The following is a 26,041-nucleotide window of genomic DNA, read 5'->3' as shown; positions in this document are numbered from 1 at the left end:
TCCATTTTATTCTCTTTTCTTCTTCTTTTATTATTTTATATATTGGTTCTGTTATTATTTTATTACTCTCTTCTATTTCTTTTTCTTTCATTGTTCCAATTATCATTAAATATCTTTTATAAATACTTTCTATTACTCTTGATCCCATGGCATCATTTATTATTATGTAATATTTCTCATTCCCAATACTTTTCATCATTTCATCCAATTCTTCTCTTCCATACATCCCCACAAATTCTTCTACTAAAAATGATCCTTTTTTATTACAAAATATACTATCTTCTTCTCCTTTAATCCCTTCAACACTATTCCAAATAATACTTTCTCTATTTTCTTCATCTACTTTAACAATTCTACTGAGTTCTTCAAGATATCTATATGTTTCACTCATCTTTTCTTTCTCTTTCTCTTTTTTTTTTATGTTATTTTTTTTTTTTAGGGTTTTTTATAACAAAAAAATAATAAAATGTTATTAAAAAATCAGGAAAAGAAAAAAATAACTTGAAATTGTCAAATAGGAAAAGATGTTATTCTTAACTTTAATTTTTTGTTTCATTTCCAGTGTCTTTTGTGATAAAGATCACCTTGATGTGTGTGGAGTTGGTTGTCCAACATGTAGACCTGATGGTAGTTGTATGTCAGAATGTTTTGGTGGATTTAATTCAGAAGATGGATGTTCTTCATGTGCAAAAGGTTATATTAATTATCCTTACTGTACTGCACTTTGTGGAAACTTTGTAATAGATGAAGGAGAAGAATGTGATGGAGGAGAAGGATGTACTGAAGAATGTACCTGTGATAGTTCTCAGAATTATAAATATTCGAATTCAAAATGTATTAAAGATACATACACATCAGAATTAACAATGGATATTATTACGGGTGTGTTATTTGCTTTTTGTATTCTTTGTATATTACTTTATGCAGCATATTTAACATATGCAAAGAAATATAGGTTATTAAGAGAAGACGCTACATCTAATACATCCAATATATCAACTCATACGTCATCATCGTCTTCTGATGAAAGAGCAAAGAAATCAGGAAATACAGGTACTCCACCATCTATTGATTTGTTAACTAAATCAGATCATTCTACTACATCATCAATGACAGATACAGATACAAATACTTCTACAGATACATCATCTGATAATACTGATCGTTCTACAAAAAGAAGAAGACGTGCTATATTCAGACAACGAGGGGACGTATATACAAAGATTCCAGAAAGAAGATATTTTTCATCTACACCATCATTTCCATTGGAGTTATCAAAGAACACGTTATTATTTGGAGGTTCATTTGAAAAATTAAAAGTAAGAGTTCCATATACTGATGAATTTAGTATTGTTAATATGAGAAATTCTCCATGGAATTTTTCAGTAAAAGAAATTAAAAATCCAAAATATGAAATTCTTTTAGATCCAATAGAAGGTACTATTGCACCAGGAACACAAGTAAATATTATTGCACAAATTAAATTAAAATGTTCATGCCGTGTAAATGCAGAATTGTTTGTAACAATTAGACATCAAGAAAAGATGTATACGTCAAATATTGATGTTCGTGCTGAAGCACAAGAGAGTGAATATATTGATGGAGATGAATTTGATTTAGAAAATACTACACCATCAGAAATTAATATTGGACAATGTTATTCATTAATGTGGAAACAAAAACAAATCTTTATTAAAACATTTACAAAAGCAGAAAATCCAGATCTTCAACTACGTTCAGAAATTAAATTTCTTCAAATTTTAAATGAACAACAACTTGCTTCTAAATATTATGGTAAAGCTATTTCACATAAATTATCATGTATTGTATTAGAATATTATCCATTAGGAACAATTGATCATTTTCTTGATCAACAAGTTATTTCTCCTAAATTAAAAAGAAAAATGTTAACTGAAATTGTAACAGCTATTTCAATGTTACATTCTTTCCATTTTATTTATCGTCAATTAAATCCATCTTCTATTCTTGTTGCATCAACTAAATTATCACAAGGTCCTCATATTAAATTATGTGGTTGTTCACAAATTATTAAAGCAGATGCACAAGGAGCAGTTAAATTTGATCAAAAAGGAAAATATAATTATTTTACAGATCCAATAGCATTTAATTCAACTATGAAAGCTGATTATCCAATGGATATTTTTTCATTAGCACATGTTTTTGTTATGATGTATTATGGTGAACAAATAACTGATACATTTAAAGTTACTCCACATGAACTTTCTCAAATGCAATCAACAAATGATCGTATTTTTGATATGAATGAAATTCCAAATGGAATGAATCCTGAATTTGCTCAATTAGTTTGTGATTTATGGAATTCAGATAGAGTAGAACGACCTTCTATTGCTGAATTAGCAAAGAAAGTAAAAACAATACCATTAACACAAACAACACAAAATTAAATCATAATTGAATACAAATATAAATTAAATTTGATATTTCATTGATAGTTTCGCAAATATTTCATCAATAATTAAATCTTCTCCAAAAAATCCAACTCTTTGTGAATGGTTTACTAATAATAATACATTAGCAATTGTTCTTAAAGCATCCATTCTAAATAAACCATTTTCACTTCTATTTGATGAAAAAGCAGTATGTGCATGAATGATATCACCAAGCCATAAAGGTAAAATAGGTATTTTTGGAGTAGGAGCAATAGAGTAAGTATTTCTATAAATAATATAATTTTTAGAAATATCAAATACTCTTTGTAATTCTTCAAATTGTTTAATACTTTTATGAGGTAATTTTTTAAATATATTATTTAATGAAAAATGAGATATTCCTGTATATAGTGCATAACTTACATTAAATGAATTATGTTTTAAACATTCTAATGCAACTTTAATAAAATACCTCATTCTATTGGTTTCATTTGTGTCTGTTTTAATTGAATATGATACCCACATTCCAAGGTTATCAATTATTTCACAATAAAAATCAATTGTTGGCTTTTCTTTCATTTGTACACATTCAGATGTTTCAATATCATTTAATATTAATGAATCAAATACCATTAATTGTTCTGCTAATATTTTTGATTTAACATCTGTTAATTCTCCAATTTTCTTTTTATTTTTTAAAATTGATGAATTAGTTACAATACAATTCCCATTACTTTTCTTATTATAAAATCGTTTTACTTTTACTTCTGATTTTATTACAGGAATTTCAATAATATCTCCTATATTTTCTTTTAATGGTAAATTTGGATTTATACGAATTAAATGTTTTAATAATGCGTCAATACATTGAAGATTTCTCTTGTTAAGATCTTCTCCATCAACTACTAGTCTTAATTTTTTACATAATTCATTTGGTTCTAATGCAATGGATAAATAAATTGCTAGTCTATTAGGAAAATCTGGTTCTGGTTGTTGTGGGAAAAATAATAATGTTATTAATGCTCTAGGAGAAGCTGCAAACAATGTCGAACGTACACTAATATCATCAAATTGATAAATTGGATCAAATTGTGGATTATTAAATACGTCATCAAATCTATGGCACAACGTCTCTAATAAAGAAATTGATAATTGTGATGAATATTGTAATTCAATTGGAAGAAGAAATTGACAAATAGATAAAAATTCAGTTGAATCAGAAGAACAATCTTTTATAGAAGTAACTAATGTTTTAAGTAAAGTTATATAACTCCGTGATAATCTATTAACATACATTCTACATAATGAAACATCCCAATCTTCATTAATACCCATTCTTTGTGCAATTTCTGTATCAAATGAGAAATAAATATTAGACTCTTTCATTTTTTGACATACTACCTTAATTTCTGATAAATCAGTAATACAAGAGTCTGCAATTTTTTGTATTTCAGGGTCTATTTCATCACTTGAATATATAACAAAAGAATTATCAAGATGTTTTCTTCTAATTGAGATTGTTCTTGTTGATTTAAAAGATTGTTCAGATACAAAACTACTAATATCTTTAGTTGACCCATTCTGTGATTTAAATTTAGATGAACGGAAAGAGTGTTGTGATTTAATCGACATATAAATGATTGATTTTTTTGTTCTTTTATTATTGTTTTCTCAATTCTAAAACATTTTATTTTTAAAAACTAATTGTTTTCTCAACGTTTTACTTTTATTGAATTATTTTCTCTTTTTTTATAAACTTCACTCCAAAAAGAATAAAAAAGATGTTTCCATCCATTAATAAAAAAATATAATATTAAATTAAATAATTGAATATAATAATATTTATTATTATACTAATATTCTAACTCTAAAACTTCAAAGTCTTAATAGAAAAGAATATATGGGTGTTGCTCATTTGACTGTTTGTTATTTATTAGAGACTTTATGAAGTAAAGACAACATATCACTTTAAGTATTAACTGAAGTATATTTAATTAATTAGACATTTCTTCGACATCTTGAAAAAGGATTTCCATTATTTTTAATTGCAGAGAAATATTATAGAGGTTTGTTTATAAATAATAAAACGTTTAAAAAAAATAACAAAAAAAGTAATAAATACTAGAAACAAACAATGATACGAAGTTAATAATTGATGGAAGTGGTTTTATGTTTCAAATATTGTCAGAGTGTAATTCAGATATGTTTAGTTTAGATATGTTTTTTAAAGAAATGCATTCAATATGTTTATTAAATCATATTCAATTAATATTCGTTTTTGATGGAATGACACAAACAATTAAATTTCATGAATCTATTTCTCGATTAGTACAACAATCAAAAGAAAATAGAAAATTCTTTTCGAAACCATCAACTATAAATGAATTACCTATTACTATCTTTAGTGGTCTTAAGAGAGGTATTAAATATTTATTATTGAAATATGGATTTGAGTGTATCAGAGCATACTCAGAAGCAGATCCTGTTATTATTGAAAAAGCAGTAGAAGTTAATGCATATGGAGTTGTAACTAGTGACTCAGATTTTTATTTATCAAAAGCAAATATTGTGTTTAATACTTCTAATTTTATTAAATTATTTTTAAAAGTTATAGATAAAAGAAATCATTTAAATTTGAAAATTTATTTTAAAGGAATTCGTACTTCTGATGTCATTTCTTATTTTAATTTTAATATTGATTTTATTCCACTTTTTAGTTGTATATGTGGTAATGATTTTACAAAACCTTTTAGTCACAAACTACGCAATCGTTTACGTATCATTGAAAATAAAAATGTTATTAATGACGTTGTTAATTATTTTAGAAAAACTAAATTTACTCCAATTACTCTTCTTAACTTCCTTCAATCAACACTTTCTAAAAATGATTTTAGTTTATTAAAAGTTGCACTAAACCAAATTAATAGAATGTGTTGTATTACTCCTCCTTCAATTGAAATGATTAGAAAAGAAGAAGTTTCACCATTACCTCCAGAGAAATTTCCAAATTGTTATTACTCATTTTCAATAACACTATCTGCCATTTCTGTTGCTTCTTTTCCATCTCTTAGATGTTGGTACAAATTTGATTCACCTACATTTGTTTGTTCTAAAATAAGATCTCTTTTATATTCTTTAGTTCAACCTAATAGTGAAGTTATTGAATATTTTGACAATAAATCTAACGATGTTCGTATTGGCCATCCTATTAAAACAGGAAATAATGTTGATAATGATTTATATCATTGGCTTGATTTATTAAAATTTCCAATAAAATCAATACAGTTAATACATAAATGGAGAGATAATTCTGTTGAATTTTGGAAAATTATGACGTTTATCACAATGCAATATATTCAAATATATTCATCTGATTTTCCTAATTTCCTCTTTTGTGTTGTTACATGGTATTCTTTATGTTCTCAATACCCAAAAGTTCACCAACCACCAGTGTATCATCCAAAAAGAAAAATTGATCATAGAATTCCAATTCATTTATTTACATACATTCATGGTATTTCTTATCACTTACTTGAAATTGTAATAGATCGGTGTGATATTGATAATTATTTTGTTGAACAATTTTATTCACCAAACCTTTATGCATTTACTAAGATTTATGACAAATCTAATACAGATACATTAGTCTTGAGATTAGATGAGTTATGCAAGAATGATGAAATCTTCAATGAAATTTGCATTTCTCTTAATTTGAATAAAAATTAATAATATTTTTATTATTATTTTATAAAAAAAAACTAAAAATAAAAAACTAAAAAAAAAGATTATAATTTTGATACGTAATGAATATGATCATATTTTTAAGTTTTATTTATTTTACAATTTCACAAACAATGTATGAATTTGATAATGATGCACTAGCAACAAAAGATGAAATGATTGATATTATTCAAAAATCAGCAACATATATTGCTAAATCATATCCAGTACAAGAGATAATTAAAAAATTATTTAATGATTCTGTGATAGAAATTAAACAAAAGTATATTTATGGTTCATATAAAAAATTAACAAATGTAGAACATGAAGCGTTTATGAATATTACAAAAGAAATTAATGAAACACTTATTCGAAAACCAGAAGTTATTGAACAATTTAGTACTGAATTAGTATATGATATTATTAAATTAAGAAATGGTGTTCATAAAGATTCAGAAACAGCAAAATATGAAGCTACATTTTCTCCAGAAACATATCAGTTAAATGAAACAAGTTCAGAAGACGCTAAAGGACAATTTAAATTATTTGAAAGAAAGGTGTATGAATTTAATACAAAAATTAAAGAAGTAGAGGATTTAAATAAAACTGCAATGATCTCTTTTTATGATGGAAGATATGCATTAAATCAATTGAGAAAAAAAACTGAACAAAGTTTTACTAATGGACAAGAAATAGAAGCTCGAACAGCTAAAACTACATTAATGAAAGCAGAAAGTAAAATATCGAATGCTGAAACTGCTAAAAGTGCATATGATGCAGTGATTGAAGGAATTAAAATGATGTGTGATGAAATTCAAAGAAAAGTTGATGAAATTATTCAAAAATTTAGTCCATATTATAAAGAATTATTAGTAAAATGTCTTATTCCTAAATACAGATATAAAACTCGTCAAGAGGTTGGGTTATTTACAAATATGACTTTATATAATATGGAAATGACTGAATTAGAAAAAGAATGTCATTTTCTTCCAATAAACCAAACACAAAGAGAATTAGATTATCAATGGGTAATTGAAAGTAATGTGAATAAAACACAAATTCTGTGGAGTTAAATAAATATATAACTAAGACTCAACAACAAGTTTTCTGTTCTATTTTATTAAATTAAAACTATAATATAATAAATAAAAACTAAACTAGAAATAAATTAAAAATAAAAAGAAAGATGAGACCTGGATCAAAAACCTTAAAAGAAATAATTAACATAAATGCTGAAATAATATGTAAATGGACAACATTAAGTACCCAACGTATTGTATTTTATACAAACAATTCAATGATTGATATTCCTCGATTTCAAAAACAAATTATATTACAAAAGAATTATTTAATTATATTTAAAACAACTGATGGATCAATTTATGGGACTTATAATAATTCTAATTTAAATGAAAATAAAACTGATTTATTTAATGATAATAATCATTTTATATTTCAATTAAATCCACCAATGCAATTTAAAAGAAAAGAATTAAATAATAATTCATTTAGAATCTTTCCTTGGAAAAAAAGATCAAAATTAGTTTTTTGTGTTCCTGGTGCTTTTATTATTTCAAATCCACAAGGTGTAATTTATCCATATATTTCAAATTATTATAATGGAATAAATTGGATAGGAAGAGTTATTAGTGTAAATGAACTTGCTATAGTTCAATGTATTGGAAAAACAGAAATTGCACCAATTACAATTGCTCCTCAAAAGTCACTTGAAGAAATTTATTATCAATTCGAAAATGTTCTAAAAAGTTATTTTAATAAACCTGTCTTATTAAAAAAAGTTATTGGATGGAATAGAATAATGATGAGTTCAAGTGAATTTAATAAAACAATTCATTCATTAAATGGATTTATTGTATTAATTCAAACTATAGATAATTATGTATTTGGATCTTATAATGAAAAAATACCTGATCACAAATTTGATAATGTAAAAGATCTTGTTGATAATGAACATTTTGCTTTCTCTCTTATTGGTGTTTCTTTACATCACCCAAGAAAATTTATTAGAACTAAAAAAAATACAAGAACAGTTCGTTATTATCCTGACAATCAACAAGCTTCAATTTTTGGTGTTCCTCGTTTTTATTTTATTTCAAAAGAAGCAATTCAATTATCTTATGATTTTAGTGTCTATTATCAAGATGTCCCTCCTGAAGGAATTGAACTCTTTGCTGTTGGAAGAAAAAAACATCTTAATTATATAGTTAAACCTTTAGAAGTTTGGATCATTGAAGTTACTAAATCTTCAGATTAAATGTATATTATCCTTTCTTTATTAACTTCAAATTAGATTTTTTTTTCTTTCTTATTTAAATTTTTAATTATTTAAAAATTTCATTTTCTTTTGAATTCTTTTTAAGTAGTTCTCTTTTCAAAAGAACTAAAAAATAAAATAATAAAAACTAGTTGACTTTATTATGACAGAGATTTATGAAACAATGAAACTTGGAAGAAACCATCAATTATTTATTCAATTGTTAGGGTTTAATCAAAAAATTAAAGGAAAGAATCATGTTGTATTCAGAAATAAAGAGCATCTTATTATTGATTTATTCTTAAACGACGAAGACACAACAAAAACAATGTTGCGATCCTTTTTTGTTAATTACATTAAATTATTAAAAGTAAATTATTTACCTCTACAAGAAATACAAAATAAAATTCCTATTAAAGAGAGTTACGATAATGGTGATATGAAAATTTTTATTGCTAATGACGAATTATCAGTTACACCAGAATGGTATAATGCTTTACCAAAAAATGATTTAATAAATAAATGGTGGATGATATTTGATTATGCTTTTAATTTTGATAACAAAATTTAAAAAACTCAAAAATTAAAAATAATAATCAAATGACTTTTACATCTTTGTTAATTTATTATTTTTTTAAAAAAAATAGTTGTTGTTTTAGATCCTTGAGACCCTCCAAATTCAAAATTTCCATCTGCAATTTTATCTTCTTCTTCTAATCCTTCACCTAACCAATTGACTAATTCGTCCTCTGTCCAGTTACATGATGTAATAATAAAATATCCCCCCTTACTTAACCATTGATTCAATACTTTTTTATATTGAGCAGCTCGTTCTTTTTGATTCTCTGCAACCATCAACGCGTCAAATGTTCCTTTATCAATTACAACATCCATCTCTTGAATTTGGGAATGTTCAAGACAGTTAGGTTCCAGTATGTCCATTTGTTCAATAGTCACTGTATTCAAATCAATCCCTTCTTGTTCTAAAACTTTTTTTGTAAATTTAATTGATGCTGGTGAATAATCCATTCCATATAAGTGTTGATATCCTTCTTTGCCTAATAATGATAATGTGTATCCATTCCCACACCCAACATCTAAAATTTTCATTTCTTTTGTTGCAAATTCTTCTAATCGCTCTACAACTTGTTCTGCAATATCTTCCCCAAACCAAACTTCTCCAATGTCATTTTTATCGTTCTCAAAGTTTTCTAATTCTCTATTATAACACTCTTCCCAAAACTCCTTTTTTGATAACCGTTCTTCAGGTCGATAACTCATTTTTTTCTTCTTTGAATTGTTTGTTTTCAAAAAGGGTTCTTTTATTGTTATATGAAAATTATAAAGTATAATAAAATTTATTATTTTATTTGATTTATATGAGTTGATTGATTGTTCTTTTCTATCACATAGATTAATTTCTTATTCATTAACTACTGACCTAAACAACTTCCTTTCAAATATTTTAACGAAGGTCTCTGTTTAAAACACCGAGAACATAATGAGATACAGTGACTTGCAACCGTTAGAATATAACTAGGGCCTAAATGAAAAGTTTTTCGTATATTACATTGCTATAAATGTTAGACAATTTTTGAATACAACTGTTTTAGGTCTTTGTTAAAAGTTTTCAATTTATTAAGTATATCTCAGATGCATTTTAGTTGAGACTTTGTAAATTGTTTCTTTTCATTTTGGATAAATAAACAATACAGTAATAAATAAAAGTATTATAATAATATAAAAAAAATAATAAAAAGAATTTGAATTAATGAAATAACCCAAAATGCCTTTATATGAAAATTAATCAGAGTCATCATCACTGTCTTTAGCAGCAGCAAGTCTCTTATATTGTTTCTTTAATTTCTCGTATTGTTTATTAACTTTATCAAGTTCTAATTGTTTATTAGCAAGGGCATCAGTTCCCTTCTTAATTTCATCTTCAAGACTACTCATTCTAGTCTCATCATCTCTGACTTGTTGTTGATATTTCTTAAGTTCAGCTTGAGTCTTTCCAATTTGACTATTAAATGAAGCTTCTTTAGTTTCATAATCAGCAATAGTCTTTTGAAGTTCATCTAATTTCTTTTGACTAGTCTTAGCCTTCTTTTCAGCTTTCATCTTAGCCTTAAGAGCATCTTCAGCTTCTGTTGTTAATTCTTCAATTTCAGCTTCATATTTAGCTTTAACTTTAGCGATAGAAACATTAGCTCCTCCAACTTCAGCAACTTTAGTTTCAAGTTCTTGGCATTTGACTCTAAGTCTTTGAACTTCTTTTTCTGAATCTTGTTTAAGACCTCTTTCTTTTTCCAATTCTTTTTGAAGATCATCCTTTTGAGCAGATAAGGTATTAATTCTTTTATCAGCAGTTTCTTTATACTCTTCGAAATCATTATCATTTTCTTGTAATTCTTGTAATTTCTTTTCATATGCTTGTTTTTGTTTTTGTGCTTTAGCTCTACCAGCCTTTTCAAGATCAAGTTGTTCTTGCATTTCTTGCATTCTTGAATCGAATACACTCTTTTGTTTAACAAGAGTCTTATACTTTTGATCAAGTGTAGCTAATTCATCTTCCTTATCAGCAAGATCATCTTGTGCTTTATCTAATTGATCTTTAACATCGTCTAATTCATTCATTAATGACTTCAACTCTCCATCAGCAGCTCTATAATCTTTAGTAGCTTTAGCTTTTTCTTGTTGTGCAAGATCAAGATTCTTTTGAAGGGCTTCAAGTCTAACTTGAACTTCAGCAGCTTCTTTTTCTAATCTTCCCTTAAGTCTCATAGTTTCTGCATGATTCTTCTTTTCAGTTTCAAGTGCATCTTTTGTAACTTTCAATTCATCTTGGAATTTCTCCTTCATAGAAACATCACTATCCTTACTATCAAGAAGAGCGTTGTATTTACGATCAAGTGAATCAATTTCTTCATTTAACTTATTGTTATCATCAGTAATTTTCTCAATTTCATCTTCAAGGGCTTTCTTCTCTTCTTTAAGAGAATCAATTTCAGCGTCGTTCTCACTGTTCTTAGCAACTAATTTCTCTCTTTGATTAGTAACATCTTCTAAGTTGAATTTAACTTCATCAAGTTCTGCTTGAATCTTCTTTCTTTCAGCCTCAGCATTAGCTGCAGTAGTTCTTTCTTGTTCTAATTGTTCCTTTAATTCAGCAATATCACTTTCAAGTCTTTGTTTTTCTTCTTCTTGAGCAACACTACTTGGTGCATTAATTTGGAATTTAAGTGCTTGAATTTCTGTTGTTAATTTCTTAACTTCTTCTTCAAGTCCTTTTCTCTTAATTGTTTGTTCACTAACTGCTTTATCGGCTTCATCCTTATCTTGTTCAAGTCTCTTTTTAGCATTTTCTAATTTCTTCATTTCATTTTCAGCAATTTCAATCTTACTTGTCAAGTCATTATTTTTAGCTTTTAATTCTTTGTTTGTAGCTTGAAGTTGATTATTTTGATCACCTTTCATTTCAAGAGCCTTGTTCAAATCTGCAATTTGTGCATCTCTAATCTTAATTTCATTTTCATCAGCATTTCCTGTTCCAACTGGTCTTGATTCAAGTTCATTAACTTGTTCTTCAAGTTCTGAGATTTTCTTCTTATCTTTATCTGCTTTACTTCTTAATTCATTAAGTTCCTCTTCTGCACTTTGGTTGTCTCTTGTTAATTTAGTAATTTGAGTATTTAATTTAGCAACAACCTCATCATGTTCTTCAACAGTCTTATTTAATTCTTCAAGATCAGCATCTGATTGTTTCTTAGCAGTAAAGATTGAATCTTTTTCAGCAATAGCAGCACTTAATTTGTCTTTAGTTTCTTTTAATTCACCCTCTAATTTTTTAACTTGTTTTTCTTTATTCATTCTGTCCTTCTTTTCAATGTCAAGATTTTCATTTGCTTCTTCTAATTCAGTTTCTTTTCTTTTAAGTACTTTCTCATAGTTTTCAACTTTGTATGTATTTTCTTCATCACGAGCTTTAATCTCTTCCAATGTCTTTGTCATCTTCTTATTATCAGCAACAAGTTTGTCTCTTTGAGCCTCAACTTCTGCTTTCTTTTCATTGGCCTCTTGTAAATCAGCATTTGCTTTTCTTAATTCAGCTTGAACGTTCTTTAATTTTTCATTGGCTTGATCAATTTCTTCGCTAAGTGCTGCCTTTTCGTTTTCATTATCTTTGTTCTTGGCTTCAACAACAGATTTAGCTTTAGTAAGTGCTTCAAGTTCAGCTTTCAATGAATTCAATTCTTTATCACTTTGTGCCTTCTTCTTATTCAAAACTTCAGCATCAGCAACTGCTTTTTCATGATTATCTTGGACCTCATTCAATTGTGCTTCAAGATCTTTTGCTTTAGTTTTAAGTTTTTCATTCTCTGCAGTCATATCTTCTAATTTCTTTTGAGTATCTTTCAAATTATCTTCAATTTTCTTCTTGTCCTTTTCTGTTGAATTCTTACTACTTTCTACATTTTCTTTTTCCTCTTGAAGTGCTTTCATTTCTTTTTCAATATCTTTCTTCTTCTTCTCAGCATCTTCTTTTTCAACTTCTGTTTCATCAAGTTTTTCTTGTAAGCTTTGAATTTCTAATTCCTTTTCTTTAATAGTTTTTTCTTTATTCTTGACATCATTTCCAATTGCCTCCTTTTCTTCTTGCATCTTAGCAATTTGTGATTCATATTCTTCTTTTTGTTTTTGAAGGTATTGTGAAACATCTGCTCCTTTAGTAATTTCATCATCAAGTTCTTTGATCTTTCTTTGAGCATTTCTTAAATCTCCTTCAATCTTATTCTTATCATCTTCTAAATCTTCATAATCTTGTTTCAATCCGCTTATCTTCTTTTCTAAATCTGCTTTAGTCTTAGTAAGGTTCTTAGTTGTTAATTTCTCATTTTCAAGATTTTGACTCAAACTATCTCTTTCATCAGATGCCTTCTTGGTAGCAGCAACTTGAGCAGCAAGACTTTTTTCAGTTTCTCCAAGTTTCAATTGTGTTTGTTGTAATTCATTTGTAAGATTTTTATTCTTATTTTCCTCTTCTTCTAATTCTTGTTCTAACTTAGCAATTTCATCCTTAGCATCTTCACATTCAATTGTAATCTTATTTAATTTCTTAGCAATATCATCCTTAGTAGCACTAACATCAGCTCTGTCTTGTTCAAGATCATCTTTTTCTTCTTCAAGTAACTTAATATCTCCTTTCAACTTAGTAATTTCATCTTCTTTTTCTTCAATGCTTTCTTGCATTTCAGCAATTGTTTTATCTTTCTTTTCTACAGTTGCATTTAAGGTATTAATTTGAGAATTCAATTCAGTAATTTCATCTTCTAAATCTTCTCCTTTCAATTTTGAATCCTTCAAATCTCCTTTAAGTTTGTCAATAGTTTCTTTTAACTCTTCTTTATCTTCTTCAAGATTTTCAATCTTCAAATTCAATTCTTGTTTATCTAACTCTGCAGCTGATAATTTACTTTCTAATTCTGAAATCTTATCTTCAAGGTCTTGAATCTTAGCTTCTAATTCTCCAATCTTAGCTGTAGCACTAGCAAGTGCATTTTCAGCAGCTTCTCTCTTTTTAATTTCTTCAGCAAGTTTCTTCTTGAGATCTTCAATTTCTTTATCTTTCTTCTTTCCTTCTTCTTCAAAGTTTCTTCTCTTTAACATTGGTCTAGCTTTAACATATAATTTCCACCAAGCCCAATTTCTAAAAGTGACCCAACTCTTAAGTGTTCTTTGAATAACAATAACTGCAACTTGTTGTTCTCTTAATACACTGAAATGTTTACGAGCAGCAAAAGCTCTAGCACATGCTTGAAGACCTCCAAGCATTTCTGAAATTTTAGCTTCTCTAACTTCTTCAATTTCTGCAAGAATACCAACTCTGAAGAAAATCTTTGTCTTACCGAATTGATAATCTCCTTCTTTAGCTCTTGGTTGTCCATCTTTCTTATATTTCTCAATAATTTGTCTCATAAGAGTAGATGCAGTAGCCTTTTCATCAGAAGCTCTTCTATTAATCTTATCTCCAAGGAAATAATATCTCTTTAAGAATTCACTGTAAATCATTCTATTTGGATATCCCATACGAGTAATTCTAATTCCTTCAAGAACACCATTACATCTTAATTGTTTCAAAACAGTTGAATCAACAAAGTATCTTTGTTTCTTTTGAGTATTTGGAAGAATACATCTAATGAAATGTGGATTGGTCATCTTCAATTTTCTCATTAATTCTTCTAATTGTGCTTTATGATTTGATCCTACTGTTAAGAATTTAGCTGCTTTACTGCTTCCTTTGCCTGTTCCCATATCATCACCAGATGATCCAGCAATACCTTCAGTAATTCTGAATAATCTGCTAATTAAACTACTTGAATCTTTACCAATAAATACTTGTTGAATATCTCTTTCCAATGGATCTCTGTTCTTCTTAACCCAATCCCTAGCATTATATGTAACAGTTCCAGCATAATGAAGAATATCAAATTCATAAACTCCATCTCCTCCAATTCTTGGTTTTCTAAATCTTGGATGTCCTCTTCCAAACGTGTTACAAATATTGGCATGGAAGTTTTCATCACTTCCTGATGCAACAAATGACTGTTCATCAAGCATAGCAAGAATACCTGCTGGAATCTTACTTTCAATTAAATCAATAACTGGTTGAAGATCATCTCCGAAGTTTTGATGTGTCCATGGGATACCTTCATTTTGATATTCTAATTGTTCTAAATTGAACATATGATTATTGAAGAATTGTTGTAATTTTTCATTAGTCAAATTAATACATAATTGTTCAAATGAATTCTCTCTGAAAATTTCAAAACCAGCAATATCAAGAATACCAATAGAATGTGCTCCAGCTTTACCCATAACTTCATTAACTTTATTAACAATGAAAACAAACAATCTGTGATAAATAGCTTTCAAAGTAGCAGTAGTATTAAATTCAGCTTCTTCTTTGGATAAATGTCTTTCAATAATTTCAAGACCTGCTTTAATCTTTGGTTGAATAATAGCTTTTCTAAGTGATTCAGCATCAACTCCAAATAACTCAGCTGCTTTAGCAAATGTTTCTGGATTAGCTAATTCAGCTCCATCTCTTCCTTGACTATATTCGACATTTCCAAGATGTAACATACCAGCAACAATCTTAAAGATTTGATTTTGTTCATCATCAGTAATGTTCATTGTTCTCATAGCTTTAATAGTGTTCTTGAATTCTTCTGCATCATCCATATATTCAACATTTAATTCTTGTGGTGATTTTTTGTTTTGATAAATTAATTTATAAGATTCTGGTCTGTCAAGGTGCATTTCTGATTTTTGTTGAGCAGTAGCACCAGCTAATAATTGATAGAAAATATGATAATTTCTATCTTCTCTTGCTTGATAAACAACTCTTGATTTTTCAAGAAGGTATGATGACATAATACATCCTACAATCTTTCCTCCATTAGAGAATTGAATTTCAATGAATTTACCAAATCTTGATGAGTTATTGTTCTTAACAGTTTTAGCATTACCAAAAGCTTCAAGCATTGGATTCAAATCAATCAATTGTTCTTCTAACTCTCCAAGTTGACCTGCTTTCTTTGATTGTCCTGCAGTCATTGCAAGGAATTGAATAACTCTCTTAGTATTTTCTGTTTTACCTGCTCCTGATTCTCCTGTAATTAAAATTGATTGATTTCTAAATTTTGATGCTGGATCAAGCATAGCTCTATAAGCTCCATCAGCAATTGCATATACATGTGGTGCAACATCTTCTCTTCTTCTTCCTTGATATTTACTTACAATAAATGGTGTATAAATTGGGAAAAATTTATATGGATTAATTACAACACAGAAAAGTCCTGAGTATGTATGAATAATATCTTCCATATATCTAATTCTTAAATTGTATAAGACAGTAGCTTCAGATAAATGAGTTAATTGAGACATATCATCAACTCCATCAAATTTCATTGGATTTCTCATAAAACAATTTTTCTTATCCATTTTTAATTCTCCTCTTTCTGTATCTAAAATGTATTGATCTTTTGTTTCAGTTACTACTTTTGCAGTATAGAACTCATCATAATCTTGTTCTTTTTCCATTCCATTTTCTCCAATTTCTGTTTTTGGTCTTGGATTTGGATTAGTATACCAAACCCAAGTTTCTCCTGCTGGAACACCTTTATAGGTGTCTGATTTTTTATAGACCATAAACTTTTCATAATCTGCTTGAGACCCTTCTCCAAATTTATTAGCCATCCTTTATAATTTCTAGATTTTCTTCTTTTCCTTTTATTACTCCTTCTTTTTTATCCTTTTTCTTTTTTTCAACTCTTACTACTTTCATCTTTAAAGTCGAACTCCTTATTTCTTTTTATTTGATTGGTTACTTTGAGATTTTTTTTCTTTTATATGAGACTATTTTTACTCTTTTTTTATATCTGCGATTTATGTTCTCTGGTTCTTCTTCCTTTTGTATTTTATTCATCTCTTCTTTCATTTGGTATCCAATAATTAAATCTGTCCTTTCTTTTATCTTTTTTCATAATTTAGTTTTTAACTACATTTATTGTTTTTAACTGCATTTATTGTTTTTAACTCTACTAGGATTTATTTCCTTACTCTTAAGACTGATTATCTGTATTATTTCTGTTTAATTAATTCTCAATAAAACCTGTTTGGTTAACATTTATCAATACCCCTTTATTTCGTTTTATATTTTCATTCTTTCATTGTTATTTATTTATCCATCTTTCATACTCACTCATCTTTTTTACTTTATACAACACAAAGTTTCAACCGTTCTTATTCTTTGTGTTAGTGCACTACCCAAGGTTATTCTTCTCAAACACAACAAATTTTGATTTAACTAATCAATCAATTTAGTTTTACTTCAAGCATTTTATAATTGACCAAAATTGTTTGGTCTTATCTTCTAAGGAATGACTGTTTAATACATTACCCTCTTCTAATCCCTAAGAACAGACTATAAGTCATTAACACATTTCATTATTACTTCACTTTTTCTCAAACTGAAATAAAATACTCTTTATAAGAACAACTACATTACATTTTTTGAGTAAATAGAAGAGAAACAAAATTCATAATGTTAATAATTAACAAAATAATAACTATTTTTTTCAAATAACAACTATTCTTTTATTATTTTCTTTTTTTTTTAAAAAGAAGATTAAATTTATTTACTTTCTTGGTTATATTTAATTTGAAAATTGTTTATTCTTTTTTCGTTCTAAATGGTTTTATCTTTTGTTTTTTAATTAACATTTCTTAGAAAATACTTTTATATAAAAGCTCTAATCTTAGTTAATCCTTATGATTTTTTTTTCAATAAAAATAATTTGTTGTTTTATTTAATTTAAAAACTTGTTTACCATTTTTTAGAAAAGAATATAAAATTCTTATTAATAAAATTCCTTTTAGATATAAAATATTATAAAGATTAATAAATAACTGTGAGTTTTCTTCATTTTTTTTATTTTTCTAAGGTTATTTGATATTTTGAGTCTTGTTAATGATAACTCACTTAAATCAATGAACTTATAATACAATTTTTTATTTAACAAAATAACTATTTAATTGTATATTTCTAAAGAATCAATACACAATTTTTTTCGAGTACAATACTTTAAAAATTGAAAGGTGTATATAATACCTTATTTCTCGAATAATTAATTTAATTTTGAAATAATTTTATATTAATAAAATTGTAATTATTATTATAATGAACTGTAATAATATTATGATTTTTTAGTTTTATATCTTATATATTTATTAATTCAAAAGATAATAAGATATTATAAAATAATAATAAAAAATTAAATCTTAATACTTTACCTAATTTAAGAGAAATATTGTATAAAACAGAATATGTATTTATTAATTCTTCTTTTGAAAAAGTGTTTTCTTTTTGTTATAAACAATTTCTTTAATTAACAAATTTGATAATGTTTAGGAAAAACTTGAAATTAATTTTTTTTGATAAAATTAACTTGAATGTTAACACAACGACATCTTCAAGTAAATTTTTATGATAGAGCAAATTCATTTATTGATGGACTCAATAGTAATAGAATTGATTTACAAATTCAAGCACTAAGGAATATAGAAATTGAATTTCTTGAATATGAAGATGATGCAGCAGAAAAGTCATGGCTTTATTCATTTATAAAATATGAAAAGAAAGCTCCTAAATCCAATCATTCACATAGAATCGCAACAAAAAAAGAGTTAATAAATTTTCTAGAATATACATCAAAAATTATTATCAATTTAGTGGTTGCTTGTCCACATGAAGAATTACTTCGTCATTCAATTCCTATTATAATTAGACTATGTCAAAACAAGTTATTACCAAATGACTTTTTCAAAAAATTATATCAAAATGCAGAAAGGTTGTCTGGACCAATTGTTATGAGAGCACAAGATTTAATCTTGAGATTGTTTAATAAATTATCTTCCGAAGAAAAAAAATATTTTAAATTATTAGCCATTAGTGGATCTGAGAATAGCCAAATTGAATCTCTTCATTTTCTTTGTAAACTAATCACTGCACATGAAATTTCTATTGAGGTTGTTCAAAAATTAATAAAACAAATATGTAAGAATATTCAACAATTAGAAAGTGATGTTTTTCCTATAATACAAATTCCTGAATTAAGAACGTTATTAAGGAAAAGTTTATTAACAGAATACTTAACTAATTTTCAAGACACCGGAGTTTTAAGTGCACTCAAGATCATAGCTGAAACTGATCCATTCGAAAGTGATGTGGATGACATTAAACAATTACTTGATATGTCTATTCTTAATGAAACTGAAAACTTAAAAGATGTATTGATTAACTTAGCACAGAAAAATGAAAATTTATTTTCTTCTTGTTTACTAGGAATGGTGAGACTTGAGGGATTCAATGAAACCACAAAATGGCTAACAGGAGAAATGATTACTGACCACATTGAAGATTTGATGAAAACCCTTTTAAATTACAACCAATTACCTGAAGCATCTTCTTCAATTGTAAGAAATACTTTTATTCAGTATAATGTTTTAATAACAAAAGGTATCCGTACAAATTCTAATAATCATATTATATTCGTTGATTATAATAGTTTAATTGGAAAAGAAATACTTTGGGATGTATTTTTAAAAAAGAAAAATCAAAAAATTGAACATTTATTAATGAAAATATATCAAGGAAAATTGAAGGAATATGTTATTGATGCATTACATGCTTTTATGAAAAATCCTCAGCTCATTGCCGCTGAAATAATTGAAAAATCTTTAAAAGATTTAAAACAATCATTGAAAGAAAATAAAGAGGGAAAGATTAAATTAAAACAATTTATTAAATTAAAGTGTGGTATTCCAGTTGGACAAATTAAAGTTAAAAGTACATCGTATTTGTGTCAATCTAGTGAGGATATCAAACAATTAAAATACCTTTCAGAAGAGGTTAATAACAAAATCAAACAAACTAAAGAAAAACTTGAGACTAAAATAGAAATTAAAGAAAAAGAGTATTTACCTGAAACTCCAGTTGATGCCATTGTCACTGACATATTAGCAAGTGTATATGAACAAAAAGGTACTTCAGCAGAATGGATAAAAAGAGTTATTAAAAACAATAAATATTTTATTACTACTCAAATTAACAATGAAGATGTAAGTATAAATGATATGGTTGGAGATTTACTTAAGAAAGATGGGAGTATTTTTTTATATATCCAAGAAGGAGTTAAAACGTTAAATTGTCAAAAATTAACAAAATCAAAAAGTAATGATAAAATAATTAATTGTGATCCAAAAACTTTAAAACAATTATCTTTTATAATTGAAGAAAATGAAATAAAAAATGTTATTGAATTAATTCAAAAAAAAGAAATGTATAGTATTGGAATTACATTACTAAAAGAAATTAACCCATTTATTAAATGGAGGTTATCACCAATTGAAAATTGTAAAGAACAAACTGGTTATGAGTTTATTGGATTCGAACGATTAATGACACAGAATGAAATACAAGAAGATGACTTTAAAGAACTCATTTCAATGTTTTGTCATTCTATTGAAACAAGAAAAGGTAATGAGAAATACATTGCTGAAATTCTTTTACATTTTGAAAAACTAGCAAAAAAGGAATTATGGTATATAAATGAAGAACAAATTAAAAAAATTCAAAAAAGATATTTTATGGAAGGAAATGAAAGAATTATTAATACAATATGTGATATATTATTATTAAGAAATAATCAAATAATTGAATGGAATAAAGAAGTAGTTGTAGAACCAATAAAGAGAGTAGTTAAAGAATTGATGAATCAAGAACTATTTGAAACGTTAATTCCTTATTTAGAAGAGCCAAGTGAATTAGTTGAAGAGTGTTATGAAATAATTATTCAGTATATTGATATAAAATATAATATTAATGATTTGTTTATTCAGAAAATGATTGAAAATATTACAAATAGAGGAAAAGGCTTTAAATTCAGTATTCGAGCAATGAAATTAATGAAAGACAAACAAAAACTTCTTCAACCTTATCTTATTACATTCATTGATTCGTTATTTCCAAAAGGAAAGTTAACTGAAATTAAAGAAGATACCCTCCATGATTATATTGAAATGATATGTGAATCTTGTAAGACGTGTAATGAAGAACAAAAGAAAGAAATTTGTCACCATTTTGATATGATATTAAGTATGTTAGAGAGTAATGGAAATCATATAGAAACAAGAAAAGGGTTGTGGTGTGGTTTGACTAATCAAGGGTCTACTTGTTATATGAATAGTATTCTTCAACAATTATTACATACTAAAATGTTTTGTAATAAACTTCTTGAAAAAAAAGTTATTACACCTAAATATTTTGAAGATACTGAAGAAAATAAAAATCAAAAAAATCTAAATATTATAAGTATTGAAAAATTTGATGTCAATAAAACAAAGACTATCGTTAACAAGGTTCAAATATTAAAAAAAGAAAATGGAGCTATAAATGATAATATTGAAAATGATTCAAAAGAAGTAATGCAAAAGATTGAACAAAGTGATAATACAATAAGTAAAACACAAGAAGAAATTGAACAAGAAATTAATTCACAAAAAGAGAATATTCAAAATAAAGAACAAAATGAATTTATTACTCATAATAAGAATGAATTTAAAGATTATAGAATGATAGAAGGATTACAAAAATTGTTTGTTGAAATGAAAGAAAGTAAATTACAAACTGTCAACACAAAAGAGTTTTGTAAAGAAGCACATGGAAGTTGTTATGAAGAAATTAATGTTTATGAACAAATGGATGCTCAAGAATTCTTTAATACAATAATATCAACATTAGAAATCTGTAAAAAAGAGAAAAATATCATTGAAGCAAGAAAAATATTTACTGGAGAAACAGAGATATCAATAAAAAGCCAGTGTGGTCATATAGTAAAACGAAATGAAGAATTTTGTTCATGTGCACTAGAAGTAGAACATTATCAATCAATAGGACAATCATTAAAAGCATTATGTGAAGGTTGTGTTTTATGTGATTATCGATGCGAACAATGTGGATTAAAAAGTGATGCTCAAAGAAGTGAAAAATATAAAAAATTACCAGAGACATTAGTATTTCATTTGAAACGATTTGGATATAATGAACAATTTCAAATTGTCAAGTATAATGGAAAATTTGAATATCCAAATGAAATTGATATGAAACAATATTGTTGTAAAGAATATAAAGGAATAACTAAATATAAATTAGTTGGAATAGTTATTCATACTGGAAGTGCATATGGTGGTCATTATTTTAGTAATATATTACTTAATGGTCAATGGATATCTTTTAACGATAAATTAGTTGAAAATATAGGTAACGGAAATTGGTTTGGAGGAGAAGTGTCAAATGCCTATATGTTATTTTATCAACAAATAAATATATTAGAAGAAAAAGAAAATGAAACATTTATGATTGATGAATTATTATTAAAAAGAATAGAAAAAATGAATTATAGTTATGTTTTATCAAAACAAGCATCAAAACCTTTTGTTATAGATTTTATTAAAGGAATTAATGAAAGTTGTAAATATATTGGAAATACATTATCATTCATACGTACAATTATTCTTAAAAGAAATCCTGAACAAAGCCTTGGAATTTTTGAAGGAATTTCTCAAATAATGAATCAAGAAATAGCTAGAGAAGTATTACAAAAAATATCAACATATTATTTAAAAGACTATTTAATATGGGGGAAGTCTATGATTATCTCAGCTATTAAACAAATCCAAGAACCTGTTTTTAATGAACTAATAATAAAAGAAGTAGAAAACGGAAATAGTCATGGAATAGAGGTTATTCAAGAATTGTATAAACTAATGCAAGTTAAGTTGAGTACTTGTGTAAGACTTTCAGTTCATATTATTAAAAATCAAAAATATAATTATGTACAAGGTAAAATTGCGTGTTCCTTTATACTCGAAGGAATTCAACAAAAAATCTATCAATTTGATAAAGATATATTGTTGAGTTTTAAAAGTACAAACTCTCCAGAAAGCCTTATTCAAGAAATCATTGAGAAGTACCCAACTCAAAAAGTTAATGAGTGTGCATTAAAACTAATAAAAAGTTCATTAAATAAACGAGAAATTAATGACGAAGAAATGATAAAATTAAAAAGATTAGTATGTAATGTTAATTGCGCAGTTTGTATTGTCAATGAGTGTTTGAAACATCTTTGTATGGCACCAGATAGCTGTAGATACTTTAAAATAATTCTAATAACAATGCAAATTGTATTACTTTCTCCTTTAATTTATAACGAATTAAAGAAAAAGATAAAAGAATTCAATGAAAATTTAGATTTTTACTCACTTAAAATAGTTTTAATTGAATAATTTGTATAATCAATTTTTTTGTTAAAAAATGATAAACTCATTTTCTTTCCTAGTTTATGATATATAATATTAAATATATAATAATACTCTTGTACTTTATCTGTAACTTTAAAATTAGAATACCCTTTTGAAATTATAAAGTATATGTATTGTTTATTTGAATATTATGTAATTGTATTAATAATAAATAAAATTAACTTTTGGTAAAAAGAAAATAATTATTTTTCTATTATTATTTAACTCACTCTATAAATTACTCCTTAAATGGGCTAGAATTAAATAACTATGCACAACATCTTTTTTTTTCTTTGTTTATGGTATGTGTTATGATCTATAGTTAAACCATTTCATTAAATTGGTTTTTAGTAGTTAAGTTTTAGGAAAAGTTTCAATGTCAAGTAAAGTACAAAAGAAACCTTTAAATTCTTTTATTTATTTTATTGATACAATATTCTGATAATAAAGATCTTGAAGGACAAACGAGTATAATTAATATTATAATTTATCGAAATAGTTAGAAAAAAAAAAAGAGTAACATTTATAAAAAAAGATTTTTTTAAAAAACATAATTTAAAAAAAAAAGATTTTGAGAACAAAAGAAGTGAAAAATAAAAACAATTAATAGATAAAAAATGAAAAAATTATTTTTATAAAATAAAAATGTAAATTAGAGTAATAAAAAGACAATTCATAAAATAGTATTTATTATAATAAATAATAATTTAATAAATCAGTTATTGAAATTCTATGAAAAAGAACTTAATTACAGTTATGTCACAACCTAACGCAATGGCAGATGTTTTCAAAGGTCTTCAATTCACTAATCCATTTTCTAATCAAACAAATCAACCCCCTTCAACAAAACCTAACGAAGCTACTCAAACACAAAGTACTTTTCATTTTAACTCTTCAACTCCATTTAATTTATCTAATCAATCAATATCCTCAAAACCAGAAGAAAAAAAACAAGAAGAAATTAAACCTACTCCAAACGCTACAGTAAATACTATACAAAATCCATTTACTTTTAATACTCAATCATCGAAACCTGAACAACAAACACAAAACGAAATAAAATTAACTTCAAATCCATTTGGAACTACTCAATCAACACTTTTACAAACAGATAATAAAAAACCAAATGATATAAAAACCATCAATGGATTTAATTTCAATTTAACTAGTACGTTTGGTTCTTCTACTTCATCAACTTTTCTTCAAAAACAAGATACTACTCCATTGACAAATTCATCTACAGTATCATTACCACAAAGTAGTTCTTCAACATTGGGTAATATTAATAAACCAAATGGATTAACACTTTCATTAAACCTTAATCCAAATGAAATTCCATCATCTCTCAATTTCACTAGTAATTCTCAACTATCATTTTCTAATGTATTTGCACAATCTAACAATAAACATGATACAACAAATTCTGATTTAACAAAAACAGAAGAGGAAACTGATGCAGAAGAAGAAGAAGAAGAAGAGTATGATGAGGATGGTGACCCTTCTGAAGAAAACAATAGTGATGATAGTGGGTCATGTATTACTATTCCATCAGAACTTATTAGCAATAAAAGCATTTGTAACAACGAACACAATGAATTTAATTTTAATATAGAAGAAGAAGATATTGATTTGTTATTAAAGAAGTGTCAAAGCGAAGGAGGGTTAGAATCATTTATGTCTGATTATGAACAAACAATGAAAAGTCAAATTCAAGAAATAACAGAAACGTGTGAAACTATAAACAAAGAGATAAAAGAAAATTATAAAACTGAATTAGCTGTTAAAAATGTTATTGCACAAACTACAAGAACTATCAATATTGTAAATAGTTATCTCGATGATGTGATTGAAAAACAACAAGAATTTGAATCAATGTTAAAAATGGCTGAACAATCATTAAAAGAATTAGACAGCGGTATTCAACGTAAAGAAGGAAATGATTTATATAAAGAAATTTCTACTAAAATTGAAGAAGTAGAAAAACAATGCAAAATGGTCAACGAAAAGATAAACAAGAAACTTGGAGAACAAGAAGACCCCTCGTTAATTAAAATTAAAGCTATGATTGATACTAATACTAAATTAGTCGAACAATTAGAAGATGGGCCTTTATAATTTGAATTGATTATTCTTTTTTTTTATTTAAGAATTTTCAAAAGAAACAAATAAATTAATTAAAATATGAAATAAATCATTTTATTTCTTAACTCGAAGTTTCTGTCTTAATTAAAATATGAAAAGAACAACTTTTTCTTCTAATTCTCTCTTTAATTATATTCTACAATAATTACAATTTGGTAATATAACAATAGATAAATACCTTCAATAAAATATTCAAACTGTAATAAATATTGTAAAGGAGTTATGAATTATTTCATTTATAGTTCAACAAATCTTTTCTTAAGACTAATAAAGAGCGGATTATAGAGGAAAAAAGAAAAAAATGAGAAAGATCTTGATTATTCTTTTGTGGTTATGTCTGGTAAAAGAAAAAGTGAAAACATCACAAATGATCAATTAAAAGAAGCTGTTACTCCTTCAATTAAACCATTTGAAGTTATTCAAAATGCAAGTGAAGTAATAGACCATATGAGTCATATTACACGAGAACAAGATATTTTATTAAAGAAAGAAAAATGGTATAAAGATATTAATATATATCGTTTAAGTTTTGTCATGGTGATGAATTTTTGCTATTTCCTTTTTGAATTGG

General features: G+C 26.1%; 12 protein-coding genes across 12 annotated transcripts in view, besides 33 other annotated features; 8 read left to right on the top strand and 4 right to left on the bottom strand.

The window, feature by feature from the left end:
* On the bottom strand, positions 1-391 carry EDI_175150 (uncharacterized protein; the record flags this gene model as incomplete). The annotated part of the gene is made up of 1 exon (XM_001739358.1): positions 1-391. A coding segment is annotated over one exon (391 nt), but the record flags the coding sequence as incomplete, so codon positions are not given.
* Positions 4-92: a microsatellite.
* Position 392: 1 nt separating the features above from the next.
* Positions 393-437: a microsatellite.
* Positions 438-441: 4 nt separating this feature from the next.
* Positions 442-481: a sequence feature (AT_rich).
* A 43-nt stretch (positions 482-524) lies between these two features.
* On the top strand, positions 525-2,426 carry EDI_175140 (serine-threonine protein kinase, putative; the record flags this gene model as incomplete). The annotated part of the gene is made up of 1 exon (XM_001739357.1): positions 525-2,426. One exon carries the CDS (start codon positions 525-527, stop codon positions 2,424-2,426), a length of 1,902 nt encoding a protein of 633 aa, XP_001739409.1.
* Positions 2,427-2,450: 24 nt separating this feature from the next.
* Positions 2,451-4,043, bottom strand: EDI_175130 (uncharacterized protein; the record flags this gene model as incomplete). The annotated part of the gene is made up of 1 exon (XM_001739356.1): positions 2,451-4,043. The coding sequence occupies one exon, from the start codon at positions 4,041-4,043 to the stop codon at positions 2,451-2,453; it is 1,593 nt and encodes a 530-aa protein (XP_001739408.1).
* Positions 2,772-2,796: a sequence feature (AT_rich).
* A 161-nt stretch (positions 4,044-4,204) lies between the features above and the next one.
* Positions 4,205-4,272: a sequence feature (AT_rich).
* Positions 4,273-4,311: 39 nt separating this feature from the next.
* Positions 4,312-6,137, top strand: EDI_175120 (uncharacterized protein; the record flags this gene model as incomplete). Its single annotated transcript, XM_001739355.1, has 3 exons — positions 4,312-4,332; positions 4,414-4,477; positions 4,537-6,137. 3 exons carry the CDS (start codon positions 4,312-4,314, stop codon positions 6,135-6,137), a joined length of 1,686 nt encoding a protein of 561 aa, XP_001739407.1.
* Positions 4,483-4,532: a sequence feature (AT_rich).
* Positions 4,994-5,063: a sequence feature (AT_rich).
* Positions 5,090-5,117: a sequence feature (AT_rich).
* Positions 6,118-6,206: a sequence feature (AT_rich).
* An 8-nt stretch (positions 6,207-6,214) lies between these two features.
* Positions 6,215-7,204, top strand: EDI_175110 (uncharacterized protein; the record flags this gene model as incomplete). The annotated part of the gene is made up of 1 exon (XM_001739354.1): positions 6,215-7,204. One exon carries the CDS (start codon positions 6,215-6,217, stop codon positions 7,202-7,204), a length of 990 nt encoding a protein of 329 aa, XP_001739406.1.
* Positions 6,368-6,388: a sequence feature (AT_rich).
* Positions 7,205-7,250: 46 nt separating the features above from the next.
* Positions 7,251-7,372: a microsatellite.
* Positions 7,318-8,406, top strand: EDI_175100 (uncharacterized protein; the record flags this gene model as incomplete). The annotated part of the gene is made up of 1 exon (XM_001739353.1): positions 7,318-8,406. The coding sequence occupies one exon, from the start codon at positions 7,318-7,320 to the stop codon at positions 8,404-8,406; it is 1,089 nt and encodes a 362-aa protein (XP_001739405.1).
* Positions 7,457-7,495: a sequence feature (AT_rich).
* Positions 7,521-7,596: a sequence feature (AT_rich).
* A 36-nt stretch (positions 8,407-8,442) lies between the features above and the next one.
* Positions 8,443-8,487: a sequence feature (AT_rich).
* A 46-nt stretch (positions 8,488-8,533) lies between these two features.
* Positions 8,534-8,554: a sequence feature (AT_rich).
* Positions 8,555-8,569: 15 nt separating this feature from the next.
* On the top strand, positions 8,570-8,977 carry EDI_175090 (uncharacterized protein; the record flags this gene model as incomplete). Its single annotated transcript, XM_001739352.1, has 1 exon — positions 8,570-8,977. One exon carries the CDS (start codon positions 8,570-8,572, stop codon positions 8,975-8,977), a length of 408 nt encoding a protein of 135 aa, XP_001739404.1.
* Positions 8,754-8,788: a sequence feature (AT_rich).
* Positions 8,953-9,052: a sequence feature (AT_rich).
* EDI_175080 (uncharacterized protein) lies at positions 9,025-9,687 on the bottom strand (the record flags this gene model as incomplete). The annotated part of the gene is made up of 1 exon (XM_001739351.1): positions 9,025-9,687. The coding sequence occupies one exon, from the start codon at positions 9,685-9,687 to the stop codon at positions 9,025-9,027; it is 663 nt and encodes a 220-aa protein (XP_001739403.1).
* Positions 9,688-9,726: 39 nt separating this feature from the next.
* Positions 9,727-9,787: a sequence feature (AT_rich).
* Positions 9,788-10,121: 334 nt separating this feature from the next.
* Positions 10,122-10,165: a sequence feature (AT_rich).
* A 44-nt stretch (positions 10,166-10,209) lies between these two features.
* Positions 10,210-16,665, bottom strand: EDI_175070 (myosin-2 heavy chain, non muscle, putative; the record flags this gene model as incomplete). Its single annotated transcript, XM_001739350.1, has 1 exon — positions 10,210-16,665. One exon carries the CDS (start codon positions 16,663-16,665, stop codon positions 10,210-10,212), a length of 6,456 nt encoding a protein of 2,151 aa, XP_001739402.1.
* Positions 12,837-12,980: a microsatellite.
* Positions 16,666-16,682: 17 nt separating the features above from the next.
* Positions 16,683-16,734: a microsatellite.
* A 781-nt stretch (positions 16,735-17,515) lies between these two features.
* Positions 17,516-17,609: a sequence feature (AT_rich).
* Positions 17,610-17,742: 133 nt separating this feature from the next.
* Positions 17,743-17,877: a sequence feature (AT_rich).
* An 87-nt stretch (positions 17,878-17,964) lies between these two features.
* Positions 17,965-18,013: a sequence feature (AT_rich).
* A 77-nt stretch (positions 18,014-18,090) lies between these two features.
* Positions 18,091-18,248: a sequence feature (AT_rich).
* Positions 18,249-18,420: 172 nt separating this feature from the next.
* On the top strand, positions 18,421-23,313 carry EDI_175060 (ubiquitin specific protease, putative; the record flags this gene model as incomplete). Its single annotated transcript, XM_001739349.1, has 1 exon — positions 18,421-23,313. The coding sequence occupies one exon, from the start codon at positions 18,421-18,423 to the stop codon at positions 23,311-23,313; it is 4,893 nt and encodes a 1,630-aa protein (XP_001739401.1).
* Positions 18,890-18,912: a sequence feature (AT_rich).
* Positions 19,753-19,781: a sequence feature (AT_rich).
* Positions 22,835-22,863: a sequence feature (AT_rich).
* Positions 23,314-23,372: 59 nt separating the features above from the next.
* Positions 23,373-23,399: a sequence feature (AT_rich).
* A 44-nt stretch (positions 23,400-23,443) lies between these two features.
* Positions 23,444-23,553: a sequence feature (AT_rich).
* A 244-nt stretch (positions 23,554-23,797) lies between these two features.
* Positions 23,798-24,044: a sequence feature (AT_rich).
* Positions 24,045-24,060: 16 nt separating this feature from the next.
* Positions 24,061-25,443, top strand: EDI_175050 (uncharacterized protein; the record flags this gene model as incomplete). Its single annotated transcript, XM_001739348.1, has 1 exon — positions 24,061-25,443. The coding sequence occupies one exon, from the start codon at positions 24,061-24,063 to the stop codon at positions 25,441-25,443; it is 1,383 nt and encodes a 460-aa protein (XP_001739400.1).
* Positions 24,786-24,806: a microsatellite.
* Positions 25,437-25,530: a sequence feature (AT_rich).
* Positions 25,531-25,803: 273 nt separating this feature from the next.
* EDI_174940 (uncharacterized protein) overlaps positions 25,804-26,041 on the top strand; it is a gene marked incomplete at both ends in the record, with an annotated part of 372 nt that continues 134 nt past the window's right edge. The window contains one exon of the mRNA XM_001733423.1: positions 25,804-26,041. This exon is cut by the window's right edge and continues 134 nt beyond it. Within this exon, the coding sequence (XP_001733475.1) occupies positions 25,804-26,041 (238 nt within the window).

Source organism: Entamoeba dispar, genomic scaffold (assembly GCF_000209125.1).
Source record: "Entamoeba dispar SAW760 scf_1105229462123 genomic scaffold, whole genome shotgun sequence".
Classification (NCBI taxonomy): domain Eukaryota; phylum Evosea; order Mastigamoebida; family Endamoebidae; genus Entamoeba; species Entamoeba dispar.
The sequence above is the reverse complement of the archived record's forward strand: the minus strand, read 5'-3'. Positions and strand labels throughout refer to the sequence as shown.